The sequence below is a fragment of the Mus caroli genome, unplaced genomic scaffold (genome assembly GCF_978045245.1).
Source record: "Mus caroli unplaced genomic scaffold, Mus_caroli_1 scaffold_20, whole genome shotgun sequence".
Lineage (NCBI taxonomy): Eukaryota > Metazoa > Chordata > Mammalia > Rodentia > Muridae > Mus > Mus caroli.
Window position 1 is genome coordinate 24,340,268 of NW_028227275.1, and position 22,038 is coordinate 24,362,305.

Consider the following 22,038-nt stretch of genomic DNA (forward strand, 5'->3'; position numbering starts at 1 on the left):
GTTAGTCGCCCATCCAGTACAGGATGGATTAAGTTTCTCTTTCTGCTTTCTTTTAGTATTAAAATTATTGAAAAGGGATTACTTACTGAAAAGGTGATTACTCTTGAATATTGGAAACCCTGGTTAGTAGTTAAGGGGCATCACTTTAGCTTTTAAGCTCAGTATGAGTTCAGGAAGACTTGTGAGTCGAGTAGACAGCCCATTGTAAACAGTTGTTTGCTTTTTATTGTTTTTTTCTTCTTCTTCAAAGGTGATCATAACATAGACTTACTGCAGTTAAAATATAAACATGGAGAGCTGAGGGTGTGACTCAGTTGGTAGAGCCCTGTGGTCAAGCCTCGGGACCACTAAAGCTAGGTGTGGGTGGCACATACTTGTGATCATAGTACTTAAGAGATAGAGGCAGGAGGATAAGGAATTTAAGATTACACAGAAAGTTTGAAGCCAGTCTGGGCTACATGAGAACAACAACAACAAAAAAAGGTTTTTAGCCCCTCACTTCTATAACTCCCACCAAAAAACCAAACCAAACCAAAAAAAACCCCCATGAATTAGATAAAAATGTGTCAGTTTCCTTGAGGGGAAACACACCCCCCCCCAAAAAAAAACCCTATTCCTTTAGCTATTTCGGGTTTGTTTATTTTATTTTTATTTGCCTTTTAACAAATTGCCTTTCACTTCAGTAAAACATTATTGCTCAAATATCTAGAGACATTTTGATGACCAAGAAAATACTGTAGAATTCAGGAGAAAGCTCAATCCAAAAGCAAGAGTTTGATCCCCAGAACCCATGTAAGCAAGTGAAAACCAGGCACAGTAATAGATGCTTACATCTCAGCAGTGCAGAGGCAGTGCTAGGAGGGTCTTTGAGGCTCAATGGCCAGCCAGCCAGCCTACCAGGCAAGCTTTAGGGCCCAGTAAGAAACCACTGTATCAAAGCCAGAGTGGACAGCTCCAGCGGAATGCGCCTCCCCCTCCCCTGAGAGGTTAACCTCTGTGATCTACATACCACACCACACGTGCACATACACACAACAATGACTGGATAGCTCCTGAGTGGAAATTATTATTTTTCTATAGTTTTGTAAAAGCATAATTGAATGAGAGCCCCTGCTTCTTATCAGAAATAGTTCACTGCCAGTAATGCCAGTCATGATCTAGTCTTTGGCACATGAAGATGACTTTCAACTGAAAGATTCACAAAGTAGTGGAATGTTTATGCTTATGGAAAGAGACTTCTGGAATCAGGACCCCTACAGCCCCTTTGGAGACTGCTGTGGTATAGAAACACATGTAGAAACAGTCTAACTCCTCTTTAACCAGAGCAAGTAGCTTTAACCTCCCAGCTACTCGCCTCCTTTGTAATCAGGTACCCTTTTGAGTACTTAGTATAGAAGACAATGCTGTTTGATTCCTTTCTGGCTTTCTTTGCCTGGTCACTGGAGTGTTTTCTCTCTTTCCTATTCCACAGCAAACCTGGTCTTTGGAAAATTAGTATCTAATTTCCTGGGCCTGCATATTACTTATTTCTCCAAGAAAAATTCATTAATGGATATGATTTATATTACTCCCTTCAGTAGCCTGCTTTCTGTTCATAATAACATTGTCCACATGAGGAAAAGTTGAAACCATCAGAGGATGAAGAGTGAGGACCCACTGACCTCTGATAGTCAGGGCGCAGGTGCAGTTCTCGTTGCATTGTGCACGTGAATGCTTTTGGCTTTAACCAGCAGTGCTCCCAAGCTGCTGGGACTCAGTAACTCTTAACAATAATGGGACACTTGGGATGGCTTTCTGCTGCTTGGACTTCCATACCACTTACTCTTGGTCTAGTTGGTGCCAGTTCATTTTCTCACTTGAAACTTACTTCTTCTTTATGTCATTCTTCCTTTAAAAAGAAAAAGTGGGCATTTAGGGGGAAAAAAATCAGTGTTAGGCAGTCTAGTATACAAAGAAATTGAAGTGCAATGACAGCCTTTCTGACACAATGACAGGTTTTTTTTTTTGTTTTGTTTTGTTTTGTTTTGTTTTACTGCCTTTGCAACCTCACTATGCCAGAATGAATTAGTTTTACATCTGTTTGAAGAACTCAGGGGTATCCTAACACACCATTGGGCCCACAGAGCCCTTGCCTGACCCCACCAGAAGAATGTGGTGGTATTTGCAGCATTGGCTCTGGTCATTCTTTTTTTCCTGTTTTCTCCTTTTCAAATGCCATATGTAGGTTTTGAAGGAGAATGGGTTTAGGTCACTTCTGAGGGGTAGGCCTGAGTCTTTGGATTTAGACTGTGGCCCGAAAAGGGATGGCCATAGCCAGAGATGGTGCTCAAGTAAACAGTTACCTTCAGGCAGTTGGCAGCACAGGTAAGTGCCACATGTCTCTCGGGGGTGCCCTGATTGACGGTGGGTGTAATTTTTTTTAATAGCAGACCTTTGGAATGTTCCAATTCCAAAATAACTTCTCTATAAGCATTTTGTAAATATACCAAAATCAAGGCAAGAAACATGGCAAGGGCTGTAGACGGACCATTAGCTTAGACCTCTAACAAGATTGCCGGGTATGTGTTTTTAACAGCTTGGAGACAGCTTCCTGGCTATGCATTGCTATTCTTATTAACTAGTCAGTATTTAGAATCCAGTATGAGATGCTGTGAAGATTTCTCAGTTGGGATAGAACCTACTCTTCATTCTCGTTTTTATCAATGCCAGCGTCTACATTTGTGGACACACTGTCTCTAGATGGGGCAAGGACTTGATTCTGCAGCTCTGATGAGGCAGGGAGGCATCAGAAGCTGTGTTCAGTCTCAGGCTCGTAAGTAGTGGCTTCGCCATAACTTGTTAGGCCATGGATTGCTTTCCCCTCCCAGGCCCAGGACAGTAGGCTAAATAGTTTCTCTAGACATTAGGACAGATTACCACTACAGTGCTTCTTTAATACTGTGCTTTAGTTGTGACTGCATCGCCCTCTCTGTACAAACATGTAAATTGGTTTATATTTTACTTTAAACTATCCAGTGAGTGGCTCTTCGATCAGAATTGGAAGACTAGTGTGGCTATTCCTCATCAGCCTTCTCCTGGGTTTTCTTTTCGTAGTTAGACTGCATGTTCCCCTTTTCCTGGGTGAGTAGCTCCAAGTAGTTAAACACAGACATGCTTATTTTCTTACAGTTGAACTGGCAATGATAATGGACCGTTTGTACGGTGGTGTTTGCTATGCTGGCATTGACACAGACCCAGAGCTGAAGTACCCGAAAGGTGCTGGGCGTGTTGCGTTCTCCAATCAGCAGAGCTACATTGCAGCCATCAGTGCACGCTTTGTGCAACTTCAACACAACGACATTGACAAACGGGTAAGCAACCACTCAGGGTGGGGAGGAAATGAAGTTTGTTTGTGCAGCCCTGGGCCAGACAGTATTCTGTGATCATAAGAGAGCAGCTGTGCCTCAAATGGCGTTAGGCTATGAGTCCATGGACGTTGTCTGAAGAAGAAAGCATCCTTAGTGTTTTAGATATGGATGAACCTCCTGCCTTGCTTCTTTTTCTCCCCAGGGTGATGGAAGTAAATATGCAAAATTTAGTGTTCTAAAGCAGTAGCAATGGCTTAATAAAGACTGAGAGCCAGTCACCTGTTGGACCCAGGCCGTGCTCTTAAAATAAACATGAATTGACATCTTTGGAAGTATATATAATATTTTGAACCTACATTTTTTTATTGTAACATCACACTTAATAGCAATCGTGGAACCCAAATCCTACTCCCTTCAGTCTTCTCTCCAGCTTCACCTAATTTTACTGCTCGGGACACACATGCATGTTACGTCACCTGCCGTTTCACTCAGTGCTGTCACCTGCTTGGGGGTTTGAGGGAGCTGGTGTGCTCTGATGGCTTTGTAGACAGTTCTCCACCGTCAGGAAGGTTGGGAGGATGGAAGGGATGTATCTGATTACAGTGCACAAAGGAGAGCAAGCACCATGCCTTGACTTCCTGCCATGGAAATGTACAGTGTTGTTCGTGCTTCAAATGGAGGTGATCATTGAGGCACTGACTACACTGAAATGAATGGAGTAGCATCCTCCTGTGGGGCTTTGCACACGCTCTGCAGTCCTCTTTGACTGATTTTGTGTAGCAGTGTTCCTAGCATCTTAGTGGATAGATATACTTTTCATATTCAGAAAAATTTATGTTTTGTTAACATGTTCTGAATAAATATTCTATGATCCTATGGAATAATATTCTTAGAGTGGGTGGTATTGGTTTCTTTGTTAATTTTTTTTTCATTTTTATCAAAGAACTTTTAGTCTTGAATAATTTCTGAGATTCTTAGGTAGTTCTTGCTCCATGATTCTGTTCATCTTCAGGTTAGTCTACATTAACAGTTAAGAGCTTCCAATCTGTACCAGTGTCTTTAAAAGAGACTTTTAAGAGAAAGGAGCTGAATAGATTAATTTCATATGAATTTAGATTTTTTTTAAACTTATATACATTATAATAATGCTTTTATCAAAGACATGTTCCACTGCCATCCCTCCAACTCCTCCCCTATTCCCTTCCAAACCTTTTCCCTCCTAACTTCATGTGCCTGTTTTTAAACCCATTGAGTTCACTCAGTGCTGCCTATCTGTGCGTGGATGGAGAACCATCTCCTACAGCGTGGATAGCCCCTGAAGAACTCTTGACTCTCCCTCCCCAGCAGTCATCAGTTGCCACTAGTTCCTCTGCCTGGGACCTGTGAAGTCCCACCCATCTGTGTTGGGATTTTGGTTGGCTTGATCTCCTGTGGCTTTTGTGCATGCAGGTCACAGCGACTATGAGTTAATGTGTGTGATGGCCATACATGCCCAGCACATACTGTTTCACTCTTTCACTACAGATGTCTGCTACCTCTGGCACAATCTTTCTGCCCCTCTTCTGTGATGCTCTCTGAGCTTTGGGTTTTGGGGGTGTGATACAGATGTCCCATCTAGAGCTGAGCACTACACAAGTCTCTTACTCTCTGCATGCTGGCCAGTTATGGATCTCTGGGTTTTTTGTTTGTTTTGGTTTTGGTTTTGGTTTTTTGAGACAGGGTTTCTCTGTGTAGCCCTGGCTGTCCTGGAACTCACTCTGTAGACCAGGCTGGCCTCCAACTCAGAAATCCGCCTGCCTCTGCCTCCCAAGTACTGGGATTAAAGGCGTGCGCCACCACCGCCTGGCTATGGATCTCTGTGTTAACTGCCATCTGTTGCAGGAGAAGCCTCTGTGGGGAGGGCTGGCAGATACAATTTTCAGTGGATGTAAAGATAAGCATGGAAGGACAAGTTACTGCTTTGTCTACTTAGCAGAATATTCATTCAGTCATGGGTTATGAGTTCCATTTTATGGAGTGGGCATTAAATTCAACCAGAAAGTACTGTTTACTCTCCCACCAGTCATGCATTCCTGCACCGGTTGGCACATCTTACCATGCCAAGATGTATGTCTCGTTAGCACATGTATCTGACCAAATTAGAATAAATATTCCATGGCCTCCTTGAGAATAAGTGGTAGTGGGTTTTTGTTAATATTTTTTTTTTTCAGAATCTTGAAACATTCTGAGTTCATGGAGACTCAGAAAAATAACAAAGATTCAACTTTCCTGGTTTTTCAAGTACCGAAGCTTCCTCTCTCCTAACAGTAATTCTCACACAAGACTAATCTCCAGAAAGAGAGGCACGGTGTCTCTTTGACTTGTCCCCAGTGCGGACCTATTGATTGGTTCAGTCTGAGATTTTCAATAAACCTTTTTGAATTCACAGATGGTGGTGCTTTTTGGAAGTTCTCTTAACTACTGCTACTGTTTCTGAGGACTGCCTGCTTATGCCTGTTCATTTGGAAGTCTGATACATTTACATTCAGACTGTAATCCCACCTATCACTGGTAAATCTGGGCAATAAAATTTACCCAGAGAACATTAGATTCTCATCAGTGCAAAAGTAGCTTTCTTCGTTCCCCTCTGAGGATTGTAAATGAGGGGTGGGGAGGTATTTATTCTCCAATAGTCATCCAAGTGGGAGCATTGGGAGTCATTGAGAGTGACTGAGTCCCCTCTTGGCTCTTCCTTCTCTTGGAGCTCCACTCATCCTGTCTTTGTTTGCCCTGACCCTTGTGAAGACCATTTCCTTCACTGGGAGGAGTGGGCTTCTTTTCCATTGTTGACCTGTAAACATTCAAACCCCTTCTCTTCATTCTGTCCCTTCTTGTCCCTGCATAGCCACGCAATGCTTGTCACTTCAAGTGTTTTAGGCTCATTCATACTTTTATTTCTACTCTTTCTACTAAACTTTATATTTGAGTGTTCTAGAAAGCCTTCACCATATAAAAGCACAGTTGTCTTTCCTTAAACAGTGCCCTTACAGAGACTGTCTGTTCTGGGAACATCTTTCCTGAATAACCCTTCCAGGGTTTTAGCAATAATCTCATAGTCAAGCTTTTGAAACGTGTGCAGAGAGTCATGGTGCTGTGTCCGCCACTACCCATAATCCATCTGTGCTGCGACTGCAGACTCTGAGGTGCTGCACTCTCCTTCCTTCCTCTATGAGCCTGGAGTTGCCTTTAAGCCCTGACTGTGTTAAATAATAGCATCAGCCTTGATCACCTCCTTTGCTGTCTCCAAAGGTATAAATGCAGACTGAGTGGAGAATGGCACATTAAGGCCACTCCCTTTGTGTTGGCAGCCTTCACCCCTTGTGCTGCTTACTCTGAGAGAAGAATGATGGAGGCCAGCCTCAAAGCAGCTGTGTTTGCCCATCAGGTTCACAGATCATTAAGTGTCTGGAACCTTGAGAGGCTGTAGCTGGTGTCTGCTCTCATCAGTGCAGGTGCATAAGAAGAAATGGGTACAGTATACATCTCTTTCCACTGAAATTTTTAGCAAAGACATCTCTTGACAATATTTTTGTTTATTGTTATCTTGCTAGGATTAATATTCCAGATGGAGTAATTTATGGAGAATCATTACCTTGGTAGATTTAATTTTTTTTTTCTAGCCATCTCCAGAGAATTACTGACAACGTATTTCTGTAAAACATGTCAGTATCAACATTCATTGAAACAGTCAATTCTGTCCCCTTCACTTCACCTTCCTGTCACTCAACCATTAACCTTACAATCTTTGAGGACAGGTGGGTCATTACAGCTTTATTTAGCTGTTTTATGGCATTCATATCTATAATTACCCTATTTAAGAATCAAATTCAAGCCGGGCAGTGGTGGCGCATGCCTTTAATCCCAGCACTTGGGAGGCAGAGGCAGGTGGATTTCTGAGTTCGAGGCCAGCCTGTTCTACAAAGTGAGTTCCAGGACAGCCAGTGCTACACAGAGAAACCCTGTCTCAAAAAACAAAAACAACAGCAACAACAACAAATCAAATATCTTTAGTATATTTGTACCATTGTGCACCTGTCACCAAGATGGGGTTTAGATATTTTCACATCCAACCTTGTGAGTGTGGTAAGAGAATCAGCTGTGTATCAGCTCTACAGGGAGCAGACACATACTGCCTGTATCCTCTGTATTCACTTGGCTCATCAGGTGAGGAGCCTGCTTACTTAATTGTGCTCTTCAGAGTCAGGAACAAAGTATTGAATCCTGTTGTAGATGTGACAGCATCCTTTGTTGAAGGAGCTACTACATCCTCACGACAATGAGTTACTTCTGTGGCATGTCTAGCCACAAGAGGACTTACAGGACTAATGGGCCATGACTGGTAGTCCTTACAGACCCCCCATCTTGATCTCGACTCTGACACATACGTACAGGGAGTATCTGGTACAGGAAAGAGCTTTGATTGTGTGTGGAATAAATTCAGGTGAATGGGCTGTCTCTCATTGATCGTATAGAGTCTATCTCTAAGTCATTCTTCTATTTTTGTTTTTGTTTTGCTTTGAGACAGGACTCCCAGGATGTCCACAAGCTTACAGTCTCCTAGCCTCAGCCCACTGGGTGCTGAGGTTATAGTCATCTGTCACCTCTTCTGGCCCATCTAAAGAAATTGGAATATTCTAACAAGCTCATAACTTAAAATAAGTCACTTCCCTATTTAAACCGTTTGGTTACATTCTACTGCCTTTTGGATGAAGATTAAAACAAACAAACAAAAAACTTTAAACTTTCCTAAGTGACCCTTCATACACTACACACTTACCTTCCTTCCCTGCCTTCCTTATCCTGAGCCAGCCATAGCGGGCCTTGTTCTCCATCTCTCAGGGTCAAACCTCCAATGATCTGACCAATACCTTTCCTTCAGGCCTCACCATCATTGTGGTAATTTTAGAAATCATTTAGTCATTGGAATTCAAAGCTCTGCCCACAGAGCTCACCCTTGTGACACTGAGCATCGGGTAAGGAAATCATGCTTTGCTAGAGACTGTACAGTCCACACGGGCAGTGGCTGTCCTGTCGGGTAGCTGCTGTGTACTCTGAATATGACATGCAGTGGACAGTTGCATATCCATCATAGAGGGATCTAATGATTGAATGCTGATTGAGAGGTAGTCCAGATGGGAAATCCCTTTCTTCTAACCTTCGGCATATCTGTCTGTCCACCACACACTCTTTTCTCAGCTTCTCTTTTCTGCTTCGTTAAGATTCTCACTTGAGTAATAAAAAAAAGTAGATTTTGCTACTTTAAATATCATAAAGTGTTCTCTGGCACTTAATAGTGTATTAAACCTTATTAACCATAGGCCTGACCAACCAAAGGGTAGACTAGATGTTCAGAGAGTTCCTTGAGGTAACTAGCAAGGCAGGCAGAGCTGCTTCAGCTTTGCCTCAGCCACACTGCTCGTCTCAGGCCGAGTACTCTGTTGGTCATTTGTCCACTTGTTCCTTCTGTGCAGTGCTAGGGAACGGGTTCTACCATGGAGCCACATGGACCTCGCCCTTAAGGATCCAAATATTCTTCAAACTCCATAAAGGCTCAAACCTAACTTTAACAATCATAGGTCCTGCCAGGTGGTGGTGGTTCACACTTTTAGTCCTAGCACTTGGGAGGCAGTATGGTCTACCAAGCGAATTCCAGGACAGCCAGAGCTACCTGTGACCTTGTCTTGAAAAAGCATAATACAGAAACAAAACAAAAAGCCTATAGGTCTCTTATTAAGTTTGTGTTTGTCTAGCACAGTGGTTCTCAACCCTCCTAATGCTGCAACCCTTTAATACAGTTCCTCATGTTGTGGTGACCCCCCCCCAAACTATAAAATGATTTTCACTGCTACTTTATAACTGTTATGAATCATAAATATTTTTGGAGATAGAGATTTGCCAAAAGGGTCACAACTCACAGGTTGAGAACCATTGGTTAGGTGCATATGATCCTGGGGAGGGTAATGAAGAAAAGTTCAAAACCAGCCTAGGCTATGTAGTGAGTTTGAGGTCCACTTGAGTTGCACGGTGAGGCATTCTTCAAAATAAATGAAAAGAAAGCTGGGTGCTGTTAGTATATGCTTTAATCCCAGCACTTGAGAGGCGGAGAATCTCTTGAGTTTGAGGCTAGCCTAGTCTACAAAGCAAGTCCAGAACAGCCAGGCTATATAGAGAAACCCTGTCTTCAAAAATAGATAGATAGATAGATAGATAGATAGACCCTGTCTTCAAAAATAGATAGATAGACAGATAGATAGATAGACAGACAGACAGACAGATGGATGGACAGACTACAACAAATGACTCTTACTTGTTTCAGTATTTAAATAACTTTTTCAAGAATGTCTACTGCGTGGAACAAGGGATATGGAGAATTGCTGGGACAGCTCCAGTGTGTTTCTGGATGTCCTAGAGCATTAGCAAGATATGTTTGAAGATTTCCTGTGCTTTTGGCGGTTATTTTGATTTTTACATCTTTTGTAGACAAGGTCTAAGGATATGTTCCAGACTGGCCCTGAACTCTGACCCTTAGGGTATAATCAATTACGCTCACTCATGTCTCTACTCTATGGAGAATCATTGCTCTACTAACTTGAGGACTGACTTTTCCTCCGTTGTAGTGTGACCTTAAGGAAGGTCAGAGGGTTCTGTGGTAATAGACTACCTGCCTAAGTGTCCAGTGTGTTCCAGAGATGAAGGAAGGACCAGATGGATGGGTTTGGGCACTTGCTGGGCACACAGATGTTATTTGTATTATTGACGAACCTGGCCCACTTAAACTATACCTCACCTTATGCTCACAGCTAATTATCATCTCCCTGCCCTACCCCCTCTTTTAGCTTACCTGTGGAGTCCTTAGTTCAAGGGAAATGCTTAGTTGAAGATAGCACTAAAACCATTTAACCTAGGTATCAATGTGCCAGCACTGTTTGGATATTAGCCAAGACACACTAGTAGGGATTTCAAGTTCCCTTCTCACTTACCATTTAATGGACTGGAGGGTTTTCTTTTCTATCTTGTTTAGAAGAAATGCTTTTCTAGTCAGTATCTTTTCTCAGGTAATGAAAAGATTTTTGAACCTTAACTAGAGTGGAAATTTGTATTAAATTTTGCTTTTATTCTTTTTAATGTTTGTGTGTGTGAAGGGGGGAACTGAACCAGTTTAAACTACCTAAGTATAACAAGAGCAGAAGATGATCTCTGGGCTCCTGTCTGGTTTTTTTTTTTTAATATTTATTTATTTATTTATTTATTTATTTATTATATGTAAGTACACTGTAGCTGTCTTCAGACACTCCAGAAGAGGGCGCCAGATCTCGTTAACGGATGGTTGTGAGCCACCATGTGGTTGCTGGGATTTGAACTCTGGACCTTCGGAAGAGCAGTCGGGTGCTCTTACCCGCTGAGCCATCTCACCAGCCCCTCCTGTCTGTTTTAATGGTGTTTTTAGAAGTGATGACAAATGAATGCTTCCAGGCCTAGAGAGCCCTGCAATCCAGTCCTCTGCATAGCTCACATCTGTGTCACTCACACCTAAGGGACTCCTGCTGCCATGGGGAAAGAAATCCACTAAAAATGGGGACTCTTTTCCATGGGGTTTTCCTACTCTCTTGTCTGCTTTTTATGATGACTATAAACAGTATAAAGACTATAAAGGTCAGTTGAATCACGGTCTAGCAAAATCTCTGGCTGGATTGACATGAGTAGTCTGTTTGTCAGAATCTGAGCCTAAGCTGGCTTTGGGAGGCCTGAACAGTGTTGTGGGTAGACACTGGGTAAGCTCTGCCATCTCAACCCAGAAAGGCTTTTTCCCTAGTGAGAAGGATCTAGATTAGAACCAGCCAATATAAGGTCTTCATTCTAGTCCTAACAGACCTGTTTTATGGTGTGCAAACATGGGTGTGGTTTGTATACATGTTTGCATGTATGTATGCATGTGTGTGGAGGCCCGCAGTTAGCATCAGGCCACGCTCCTCAGTCATTCTTCACCTGGTTTATTGAGTCAGGGTCTTTTAGTAAACCTGGAGCTTACCAATCCAACTAGCAGACCTGGCCAGCTTGTTCCAAGAATCTCTTGTCTCTGAATTACAGGCAGTTACCATGTATGGCTTCCGGAGATCCAAAGCCAGTTCTCAGAGTTGTTCAATAAGCACTTTATCCACTGCGTCATCTCCCTAGCTCTTCTATATATCTTAAAAGAACAGTGGCTCCCCACTCCCGTGAGTGAGTGAGAGTGTGTGTGTGTGTGAGAGAGAGAGAGAGAGAGCATTTTGGAAAACCATAAAGCACTGTCCACATTTAGTAGCACTGATAACACACTGATTTCTGTGACTCTGAATGGTTGGTATCAGAGATCACCTGGGAGTTGTTTACTAAAGGCTATAATTAGAATTTTGCATAATAAATGGAATCACAAATTTCAGGCGAGGGACGAATGTGTTGATTTTCAGTTTTTAAGCAGGAGGACTTTGTGAAGGCAGGTCTGGCCTATCCAGGATGTCACTGTGATTAGCTCTCTAGTCTACCATTTCTACATAAAGTGTGTTCCATGAACCATGAGTCTAGGGATTTGTTTTAAATCTATCTTTTGTTTAAAAATCTGTTTAAGCATCAAAAAAGTTTGAGAATGCTTGCTTAAGGTAGTTAGGTATCTAGTTTATGTAGGACATATTAGAATCTTTGACATGTTAACTTCATAGTAAACAACCAAGAAAGAGACAAGTTTTCACACAAATAGTTTCCCCATTATAAATTAAATTTTAAAAAGTTATAAAAAAGAAATTTAAAATTTTAATTAGCATATAACATATAACGATTTCATTGTGACATTTTCATAAATATTCACAATTTTTTATCATAGGACTCTTCTAAGATATAGTGTATGGAGAATAATGTTCTAGAAAAAATACTAAGCTAGGCGTGGTAGCGCACACCTTTAGTCCCAGTACTTGGGAGGCAGAGGCAGATGGATTTCTGAGTTCGAGGCCAGCCTGGTCTACAAAGTGAGTTCCAGGACAGCCAGGGCTACACAGAGAAACCCTGTCTCGGAAAAAAAAAAAAAAAAAGAAAGAAAGAAAAAAGAAAAAAAAATACTGCTTTCAACTTTTTTTTCCTTTCATGTTCAAATTACATGAAGGAAGAACACAATTTAATACACAGTTGATTATTTTTCCTTCCTCAATCCTCTCCCCCCTCCCTCCCTCCCTCCCTCCCTCCTCCCCTCCTTTCCTTCCCTCCTTTCCTTTTTCCTTTCCTTTTCCTTTTCCCTTTCCTTTTCCTTTTCCCTTTCCTTTCCTCTTTCCTTTCCTCTTTCCTCTTTCCTCTTTCCTTTCCTCTTTCCTTTCCCCTTTCCTTTCCCCTTTCCTTTCCCCTTTCCTTTCCCCTTTCCTTTCCCCTTTCCTTTCCCCTTTCCTTTCCCCTTTCCTTTCCCTTTCCTTTCCCTTTCCTTTCCCTTTCCTTTCTTTCTTTCCTTTCCTTTCCTTTCCTTTCCTTTCCTTTCCTTTCCTTTCCTTTCCCCTTTCCTTTCCCCTTTCCTTTCCCCTTTCCTTTCCCCTTTCCTTTCCTTTCCTTTCCTTTCCTTTCCTTTCCTTTCCTTTCCTTTCCCTTTCCTTTCCCCTTTCCTTTCCCTTTCCTTTCCTTTCCCCTTTCCTTTCCTTTCCTTTCCCCTTTCCTTTCCTTTCCTTTCCTTTCCCCTTTCCTTTCCCCTTTCCTTTCCCCTTTCCTTTCCTTTCCTTTCCTTTCCTTTCCTTTCCTTTCCTTTCCTTTCCTTTCCTTTCCTTTCCTTTCCCCTTTCCTTTCCTTTCCCCTTTCCTTTCCTTTCCCCTTTCCTTTCCTTTCCCCTTTCCTTTCCTTTCCCCTTTCCTTTCCTTTCCTTTCCTTTCCTTTCCTTTCCTTTCCTTTCCTTTCCTTTCCTTTCCTTTCCCCTTTCCTTTCCTTTCCTTTCCTTTCCCCTTTCCTTTCCCCTTTCCTTTCCTTTCCTTTCCTTTCCTTTCCTTTCCTTTCCTTTCCTTTCCTTTCCTTTCCTTTCCTTTCCTTTCCCCTTTCCTTTCCCCTTTCCTTTCCCCTTTCCTTTCCTTTCCTTTCCTTTCCTTTCCTTTCCTTTCCTTTCCTTTCCTTTCCTTTCCTTTCCTTTTTTTCCCCTTTCCTTTCCTTTCCTTTCCTTTCCTTTCCTTTCCCCTTTCCTTTCCCCTTTCCTTTCCCCTTTCCTTTCCCCTTTCCTTTCCCCTTTCCTTTCCCCTTTCCTTTCCCCTTTCCTTTCCCCTTTCCTTTCCCCTTTCCTTTCCCCTTTCCTTTCCCCTTTCCTTTCCCCTTTCCTTTCCCCTTTCCTTTCCCCTTTCCTTTCCCCTTTCCTTTCCCCTTTCCTTTCCCCTTTCCCCTTTCCTTTCCCCTTTCCCCTTTCCTTTCCCCTTTCCCCTTTCCTTTCCTTTCCCCTTTCCCCTTTCCTTTCCCCTTTCCTTTCCCCTTTCCTTTCCCCTTTCCTTTCCCCTTTCCTTTCCCCTTTCCTTTCCCCTTTCCTTTCCCCTTTCCTTTCCTTTCCTTTCCTTTCCTTTCCTTTCCTTTCCTTTCCTTTCCTTTCCTTTCCTTTCCTTTCCTTTCCTTTCCCCTTTCCTTTCCCCTTTCCTTTCCCCTTTCCTTTCCTTTCCCCTTTCCTTTCCCCTTTCCTTTCCTTTCCCCTTTCCTTTCCCCTTTCCTTTCCCCTTTCCTTTCCCCTTTCCTTTCCCCTTTCCTTTCCCCTTTCCTTTCCCCTTTCCTTTCCTTTCCTTTCCTTTCCTTTCCTTTCCTTTCCTTTCCTTTCCTTTCCTTTCCTTTCCCCTTTCCTTTCCTTTCCTTTCCTTTCCCCTTTCCTTTCCTTTCCTTTCCTTTCCCCTTTCCTTTCCCCTTTCCTTTCCCCTTTCCTTTCCTTTCCTTTCCTTTCCTTTCCTTTCCTTTCCTTTCCTTTCCTTTCCTTTCCTTTCCTTTCCTTTCCTTTCCTTTCCTTTCCTTTCCTTTCCTTTCCCCTTTCCTTTCCTTTCCTTTCCCCTTTCCTTTCCTTTCCTTTCCTTTCCTTTCCTTTCCTTCTTTGTTTCACCTGCCGTAGCCTTTCCAGGTACAGATTATTTGGGCAAGGCAAGAACATTCTGGGCATGTCTATGATGACAGGACATTGAAGGTGTAGTTGATAGCCTTTGGTTTATGATGTATTTGTGATGTTAGTGATTTAACCTGGGGCCTCTTTAATACCAGGTGTGAGTTTCACCATGGAGCTGTGTCCCCGCCTGAAAACTTAACCTCTTTTCTTTGGTTACTTGAGATTATCTGGTGCTTTTTTTTCCTAAGGCATCTAAACTGGCTCCATATTATTTTTATTTACTTTGTTCCTCGGTGATTTCACACCTGTATGTAATGTGAGCTGTCCTACATGGGTGCTGGGCATAGAATTTGTCCTCTAGAAGCCCAGTGCACATAGCTAACCACTGAACTATCTCTAGTGCACATAGCTAGTCACTGAGCCGTCTCTAGCCCACGTGTATGTATTCTGGTTGCTTTACCCGTTGTTACCCTCTCATTCCCTCTCATCCCAACAAGACCCTCTGTCTGTGTTCTCCTTGAGACCCGGAGGATCCCATATGTCCCAAGCCAGCTTCAAACTTGGTTGGAGCCAAGGCTGATCTTGAACTTCTGATCCTCTTGCCTCCATCTTCTTGGTGTTGGGATGACAGGTATGTGCCAGGGACTGAAGCCAGAACTCTCTACATGCTATTCACATACTCTACCAACTGAGCTACAGCCACAATCCCATTGACGAATGTTTTCTTTACTATTTTAGCTTAGTATTGAGGGCTAGAGACACTGAATGTCAATTAACCAAATTGGGGCTTTTTAAAAATAGTTTGGTTTAAAGAACATTGTAACAGCTACGCACATACTGCTTGCTTCCACATTCTTTAAAACAACTCCCTTTTCATTTCATGAGGTGCTATTGTGCCTTTCTTCTGCAAGCACCTTAAGTAGTTCATGTCTTTAATCTTCTTTACTGGAAGCATACGGAGCCTGACTTTGCTGAGAGCTAAGAGGCACTGTATTTTTAGCTCCTTGAACATTAAGATGACCTAGTTGCCATACTAAGTGCAGTGTTGATATTACAATTTATTCCTGGCCTGGAATATATAAAATGACTCAATAGCAAAAGGTCTGAGGGTTTAGAGGACTTGTTTCAGGTGCTTTCTGCTGGGACTTGAGGTCTGTGATCCTGTAACCCAGCCTGCTAGGACTTGTCCCTTCTGATCTGGTTTAAAAACTTCCTGACTATAGCTGTAGCTGTGTCTATGTGGGTCCTCTGGGGAGGAATCAGCACCCCCAAACCAAGGAACAAATGCAACGTGGGCTTCTTCTGAAACACAGAGGCTCTCACAGCCGCTGATTAGAAAGTCTTTTTAAAGGGAACTGATTTGTGTGGTCCAGTGAGATTTTGGAATGGCATGGGACCTTTCTGTCAAGGCTCTCTTTGCTAGTTGTGAACTTTGGCTTCTCCTCTCTTGTCTCTCCAGGTCTCAAGGCTTGCAGTCATTTTTAGTGTGAATACCCTGTTTTAGCAGGATGAATATGTTGTTCTTGCTATAAATGGTAGTGCAGGCCTTTTAATTCCAGCTACTCAGGAGGCTGAGGAAGACGACTCACAGCTTTGAGAGCAGCACAGTAAGAGGCAGCATCAAAACAATCTCTCTCTTTCCAGCTCACACTTGAGTATAGACGTGGCTTATGGGATGACCAGCCAGCAAAAGACCATCGGCATTTTCCTAGCTGTTTACTTTAGCACAGTACTCAGGGTCTCCAAACTCACAGGTAGGTGGCGTCAGCCAGCTGGCAGTCTCTTGGCGGGTGCTTACTCTTACATGGAAGAGCTGTATAAGCACCCACGAGGGTAAAGGAAACAGGCCTGAGTTAGCTCAGCCAGCGTGCTCTGTGCCTAGACACTGTGGCAGTCATCTAGCTCGCAGACTTCAACCAAATGTCTTGGTTTTTGTCCTCCACGTGGTACAGTCTTAGCTGATTTATGTTCACATCTGAATCCCATTCCCAAGCAGCATGGAGAAGCAAGACAGGAGTAGCCCAGATGCTGTCGGGGACGCTGCTAGCTGGGTTTTCTTCTGTCTTTCATGAAAACACAACTACCACTATGCCTGATGACCTGAGTTTCATCCTTGGGACCCACATGGTGGAAGGACAGTCAGCTGTCACAGATTGTTCTCTGACCTCTGTGAGCATGCCATGGCACAGTACACAAGTGAATTTTTCAAATGCATTATTTCTAAAGCGATGATCTTAAAGCCAGAGACCTCACAGAGCTCCACGCCCAATAAAACACAGAGGTCCATGTTGTGTAATCAGGCATATTGAACTGTGGAGATGACATCAGGATCATTTTCAACCTTTCATCTCCTAGTACCTGAGATTGTAAAAATGGTAAGAATTATTATCCTTTATAAAGCAAAAGAAAATAAAATCCAATCCATTCCCCATACAGATTTTTTCAGCTTATCTCAGGGCATCTCTAAAATTAATAACTGTGAATTTGCTATATCTGGAAGGTTGTGGGTGATTTTTGTTGCTAGCAAAAATCTATTTGCACATCACTCCTTTCATTTCCTAGGCATCTGCCATCTGCTTTTTAAGCGGTGAGATTTCAGCTCACAGACAGTTGAAACTTAGCATTATATTTAGCTATTCCTGGCCAGCCTGCTAGTGGGAAACCTGCATTAGCGCTGGGTGGCTATGGTAACTAGCAGGGCACCTGCATTAGCTCTGGGTGGCTATGGTAACTAGCAGGGCACCTGCATTAGCGCTGGGTGGATATGGTAACTAGCAGGGCACCTGCATTAGCTCTGGGTGGATATGGTAACTAGCAGGGCACCTGCATTAGCGCTGGGTGGATATGGTAACTAGCAGGGCACCTGCATTAGCGCTGGGTGGATATGGTAACTAGCAGGGCACCTGCATTAGCGCTGGGTGGCTATGGTAACTAGCAGGGCACCTGCATTAGCGCTGGGTGGCTATGGTAACTAGTGGGAGTATTAATGGGCTGTGTGGGTTTTAAGTCTGGATAGAGTCTCTGTTTCGAGCCAAGTTTTGAGTGCATTATGTTAAAGGTACTCCCATTAAATGTTTCTTCTTAGAAGACATGTTGTGCCGGGCAGTGGTGGCACACGCCTTTAATCCCAGCACTCGGGAGGCAGAGGTAGGCGGATTTCTGAGTCTGAGGCCAGCCTGGTCTACAAAGTGAGTTCCAGGACAGCCGGGGCTACACAGAGAAGAAACCCTGTCTCGAAAAAAACCAAAAAAAATAATAATAATAATAAGAAGAAGAAGACGACGACGACGACGACGACGACATGTTGTTCAAGATGATAGGAAATGACCTACTAAGAGATCTAGGGGCCTTTCATGGCCTGATCATGGAATACCCTAATCACATTCAAGCCAGTGTGGAAACAGGGACCATTATACCTAATCCTTAACTTTCGAACAACACTTTCCAATTATATTAAACTTGAGGTGTCAACACTGCTCTCTTCTAACCCTCACATAGTGGACTTAAAGAATCTGATGTGTTCCTACTTGTCACACCTCCCTACCCCTCTCCAACCCCCACCAGTGTCTACCTTGGAAATTCCATGTGTGGCTCCGATGGAGATGACTTGACCTGCCCCGTTCTAAAGTCATGCCAACATGATTATGACCAGAGACGAGCCTCACATCCATTTCTGGTTGGTTCATGCCTCCATTTGGCCTCTTTACCCTGGCTTGTCCACCTGCACTTCATCTGCAATCTTTGCTTTTAATTGGCTTCCAGCCACCTGGACGCATCCCTTACATGCCCCAGGATGGCTAGATATCTGATTGGCTTATCTGAGTGATAGCTCTCATCAAGGGTATACAGTTGTGGTCGCCCTTAATACAGCTTTTAGAACATAAGCCACACTGCAGCTGACCCTAGCCAGGGCTTCACCTCATTACTAAAACCTTCCCTCACAGGGAGAGAGGAATCCGCACCTGCTCATGGTCTCCCTAGTGACTTATCTCTGCCTCTAGGAGTTCCTGCATTTTGTCTACTTAATTTGGGAGGTCAGTATCTTGATCACTAGAGACAAAGCAAGCATTGAGATCATTTTTGTGATGTCTGACATTCTTTTGGTCTGTAGAATTCATAATTAGCTTCCTGCAGTCTCTTCCTATTCAAGGCTCTGTCTCAGCTCTCCTTACCTGTCGGAGAGCATTACTGCACCACCGGTACTTTGTGTCCTTGGGCCTGGTCAGCCCATATGGTAGTGGATCTAACTATTTCTGTATGTCATGCTCATGTCCTATGCCCTTGAGTCTCCTAGAAATAGAAGGTCAACTTGACTGTGTGGTTGGCTCTACCTAGGACTTGGGAATTTGGGCTTTTGTGGTAGTACGGACCTGTAGTTCAGTTCCTACCATGCTGATGTCATCAGTGTCATGGCTGAATTGATACCCTAAAACTAAGTGATTTAGGTGGCCGACAGAGAGACCAGCTTTTTTTCTATTTTATCTCTTTATCAAGAAAAGTAGTGGGACAGGAAAAAAAAAAAAAAAGGAAAAGAAAAGTAGAGGAGCTGACAAGATGGCTCAGCGGGTAAGAGCACTGACTGTTCTTCCGAAGGTCCTGAGTTCAATTCCCAGCAACCACATGGTGACTCACAACCACCCATAATGAGACCTGATGCCCACTTCCACTGCGTCTGAAGACAGCTTCAGTGTACTTATGTGTAATAATGAATAAATCTTTAAATAGAAAAGAAAAGAAAAAGTAGAGTTAATTTGGATAGTCACCCAAAATACTAGACAATAGTCAGATGGTGTTGGGATATGCCAGAAACTACAGAGAATTGGGGAATTAATGCCTTTAGGAAACTTTTATGTTATTGATTCAATTTAGTATATTTGTTTGTTTGCTTGTTTGTTTGTTTTGAGATAGGGTTTCTCTGTATAGTCCTGGCTGTCCTGGAGCTCACTCTGTAGACCAGGCTGGCCTCCAACTCAGAGATCCACCTGCTTCTGCCTCCCAAGTGCTGGGACTAAAGGCATACACTGCCACCTCCACCACTGCCTGATTCAATTTACTGTTTTTTTGGGGGGTGTACATGTTCTCGTGTGTGTGTGTGTGTGTGTGTGTGTGTGTGTGTGTGTGTGTTGTGTAGGCCTGAAGTTGATGTGTTGGGGGTGTCAGTTACTCTCCACCTTATTTTTTTGAAACAGAGTGTCTCATTAACCCTTTACCTCACTAATTGGTTAGGCTAATAGGCAGCAGGCCCTAAAGATCTTCCGTGTGGAGATGACTACTGCCTGGCTTTATGTGGGTGCTGGATCTACACTCAGGCTGTCATGCTGTGCGACGTTCATCTTAATCACTGAGCCACCGTCTAGCCACAAAAACTCTTTTAGGGAGGAGCTGTGTCTTACTCTCCACTGTATAGCAATGCTGGCTGGTAATCAGCAATCTGCCAGTGAGCCTATGAACATACGCCACATGGATGAATCCACATGTGACCATGCCTGGCACATCGCAATGTTTAAGTCAAGACCTCTTCAGTCAAGATCAAGGGGAAAGCCTGTCCTCTGGAAAAGTAGCTGAGGGAGAGCTACTGCAGCTGATAATAAGGCCTGTCTGTGCCCAGCCCGAAGGTCTTCACAAAGATCCAAAGAGCTGACTAGATCTTGCAAAACCCTCACAAAGACTACTGCTGCTGAGCTCATCTGGAAGCCAGTCGAGTAGCCAGAAAAGCCATTCTGGTCACATCACGTTGTCTTTTCAGCTATGCTGCGTGTCCTACTTTTCTGTATCAAAGAAAACTGTCCAAACACTGAAAAGGCAACTTACAGGATAGAACAGACATTGTCCAGGCTGAATCCAGAATATATAAAGAACTCTCCAACTCAACGACAGAAAGACAACAGATTTGAATAGACCTTTCTCCATAGAGGACAGGTACATACATGACCACGCTTGGGGTTGGGGTACTGGTGCATACCTGCCCTTCACTGTCCCAAGAACACTGAGGAAAATGGATCGCACACTTACCCTAAAATAAATAAATAATGAGCGTGTCTTAGGGTTTTACTGCTGTAAACAGACACCATGACCAAAGCAAGTCTTATAAAGGGCAATATTTATTTGGGGGCTGGCTTACAGGTTCAGAGGTTCAGTATCATCAAGGCAGGATCATGGCAGCATCCAGGCAAGCATGATACAGGAGGAGCTGAGAGTTCTACATCTTCATCTGAAGGCTGCTAGCTTCATATTGGCTTCCAGGCAGCTAGGACTAGGGTAGTAAAGCCCACACCCATGATGACACATCAACTCCAACATGGCCACACCTCCAAATAGTGCCACTCCCTGGGCTATGCATATACAAACCATCAACGAACAGATGAAAAAAGTTAAATATCCTTGGTTATTAAATAAATACCAATCATAGCCATGGTGAGTCCACAGTCCACATCTTCCCCACCAGGATGGTTATAGCCCAGAAATGGAGCCTGAATTATTGTCACATGTGTAGAAATTGGCACCCTGCTATTTTGTGAGTTGGAGTGCAAAATACTTTATAGTGCTGTGGAAAAGAACTTGAGAGTTCCTCAGAAACTAAAACATTGAATATCTGGAGATGGCTCAGCAGTTCAGAGCCCTTGTCTCACAGTCATGAGGACCAGTTTGCATCCCAGCACTTACACACAAATGCCTGTAATTCCAGCTCCAAGGAAGGCAGAGACAGGAGAATTGCTGAGACTTGCTAGCTTCCAGCTTTACCAAGAGACGTGTCCACACATACATGCACACACATAGACATCTATAAATAACACACATAAGTTTTTTTTTTTTAAGTTAAAATCAGATGCTGTCTGCCTAAGTTCTTCCCTAAGTATCTACCCTAAAACACTGGAAACAGCTGCTCTCACAGATGTGTGTGCCCTCACAGATGTGGATACAGATATGCATGCCCTTACAGATGTGTATGCTCTCACAGATGTGTGTGCCCTCACAGATGTGCATGCCCTCACAGATGTGGATACAGATATGCATGCCCTCACAGATGTGCGTGCTCTCACAGATGTGCGTGCCCTCACAGATGTGCATGCCTTCACAGATGTGTGTACAGATGTGTGTGCTCTCACAGATGTGTGTGCCTTCACAGATGTCCGTGCCCTCACAGATGTGTGTGCTCTCACAGATGTGCATGCATGCACTCTCCAAGCAGACCAATAACAGCAGTTTACAAACAACCTAATGTCCCCAACAGATGAGCAAACAGAATGTTAGAGTTAAAACATGCAGTGGAATACCTCATAGTCATAGGAGATGAGTGTTCTCCACACTGCAGTGGGGATGACATGTACTCAGGTGGAGTCTGGAGCTCTGTGCATACAGAAAAGCTCAAAACATGATAAAGCTAGATGAAACAGATCTCACATATGGGACCCATTTCTGTAGACTTTCCAGAATAGATAAAGATGTAGAAAATATGTACAGGATTTCATAATACAGTTGAGCTGTCAGAAATACTTTGTAACCTTAGGTAATGTCTTCACATGGTGTCAAGGTATTGGGCAACACTGAATTGCACACTTTAAGATTGTTGATTTCAGACATGGTGGC

The 22,038-nt window shown here is 43.3% G+C and overlaps 1 protein-coding gene across 11 annotated transcripts in view; it reads left to right on the forward strand.

The window, feature by feature from the left end:
* Cpeb3 (cytoplasmic polyadenylation element binding protein 3) overlaps positions 1 to 22,038 on the forward strand; it is a 184,791-nt gene that overhangs the window by 157,240 nt on the left and 5,513 nt on the right. For 9 of the 11 annotated variants that reach the window (XM_029472535.2, XM_029472532.2, XM_029472531.2 and 6 more), the window contains one exon: positions 3,169 to 3,350. In XM_029472535.2, the coding sequence (XP_029328395.1) occupies positions 3,169 to 3,350 (182 nt within the window). Of the gene's footprint in view, positions 1 to 3,168; positions 3,351 to 3,549; positions 3,674 to 3,733; positions 4,257 to 22,038 lie in introns of those variants that run through there. The other 2 variants (XM_085834103.1, XM_085834104.1) reach the window with 2 other exon arrangements.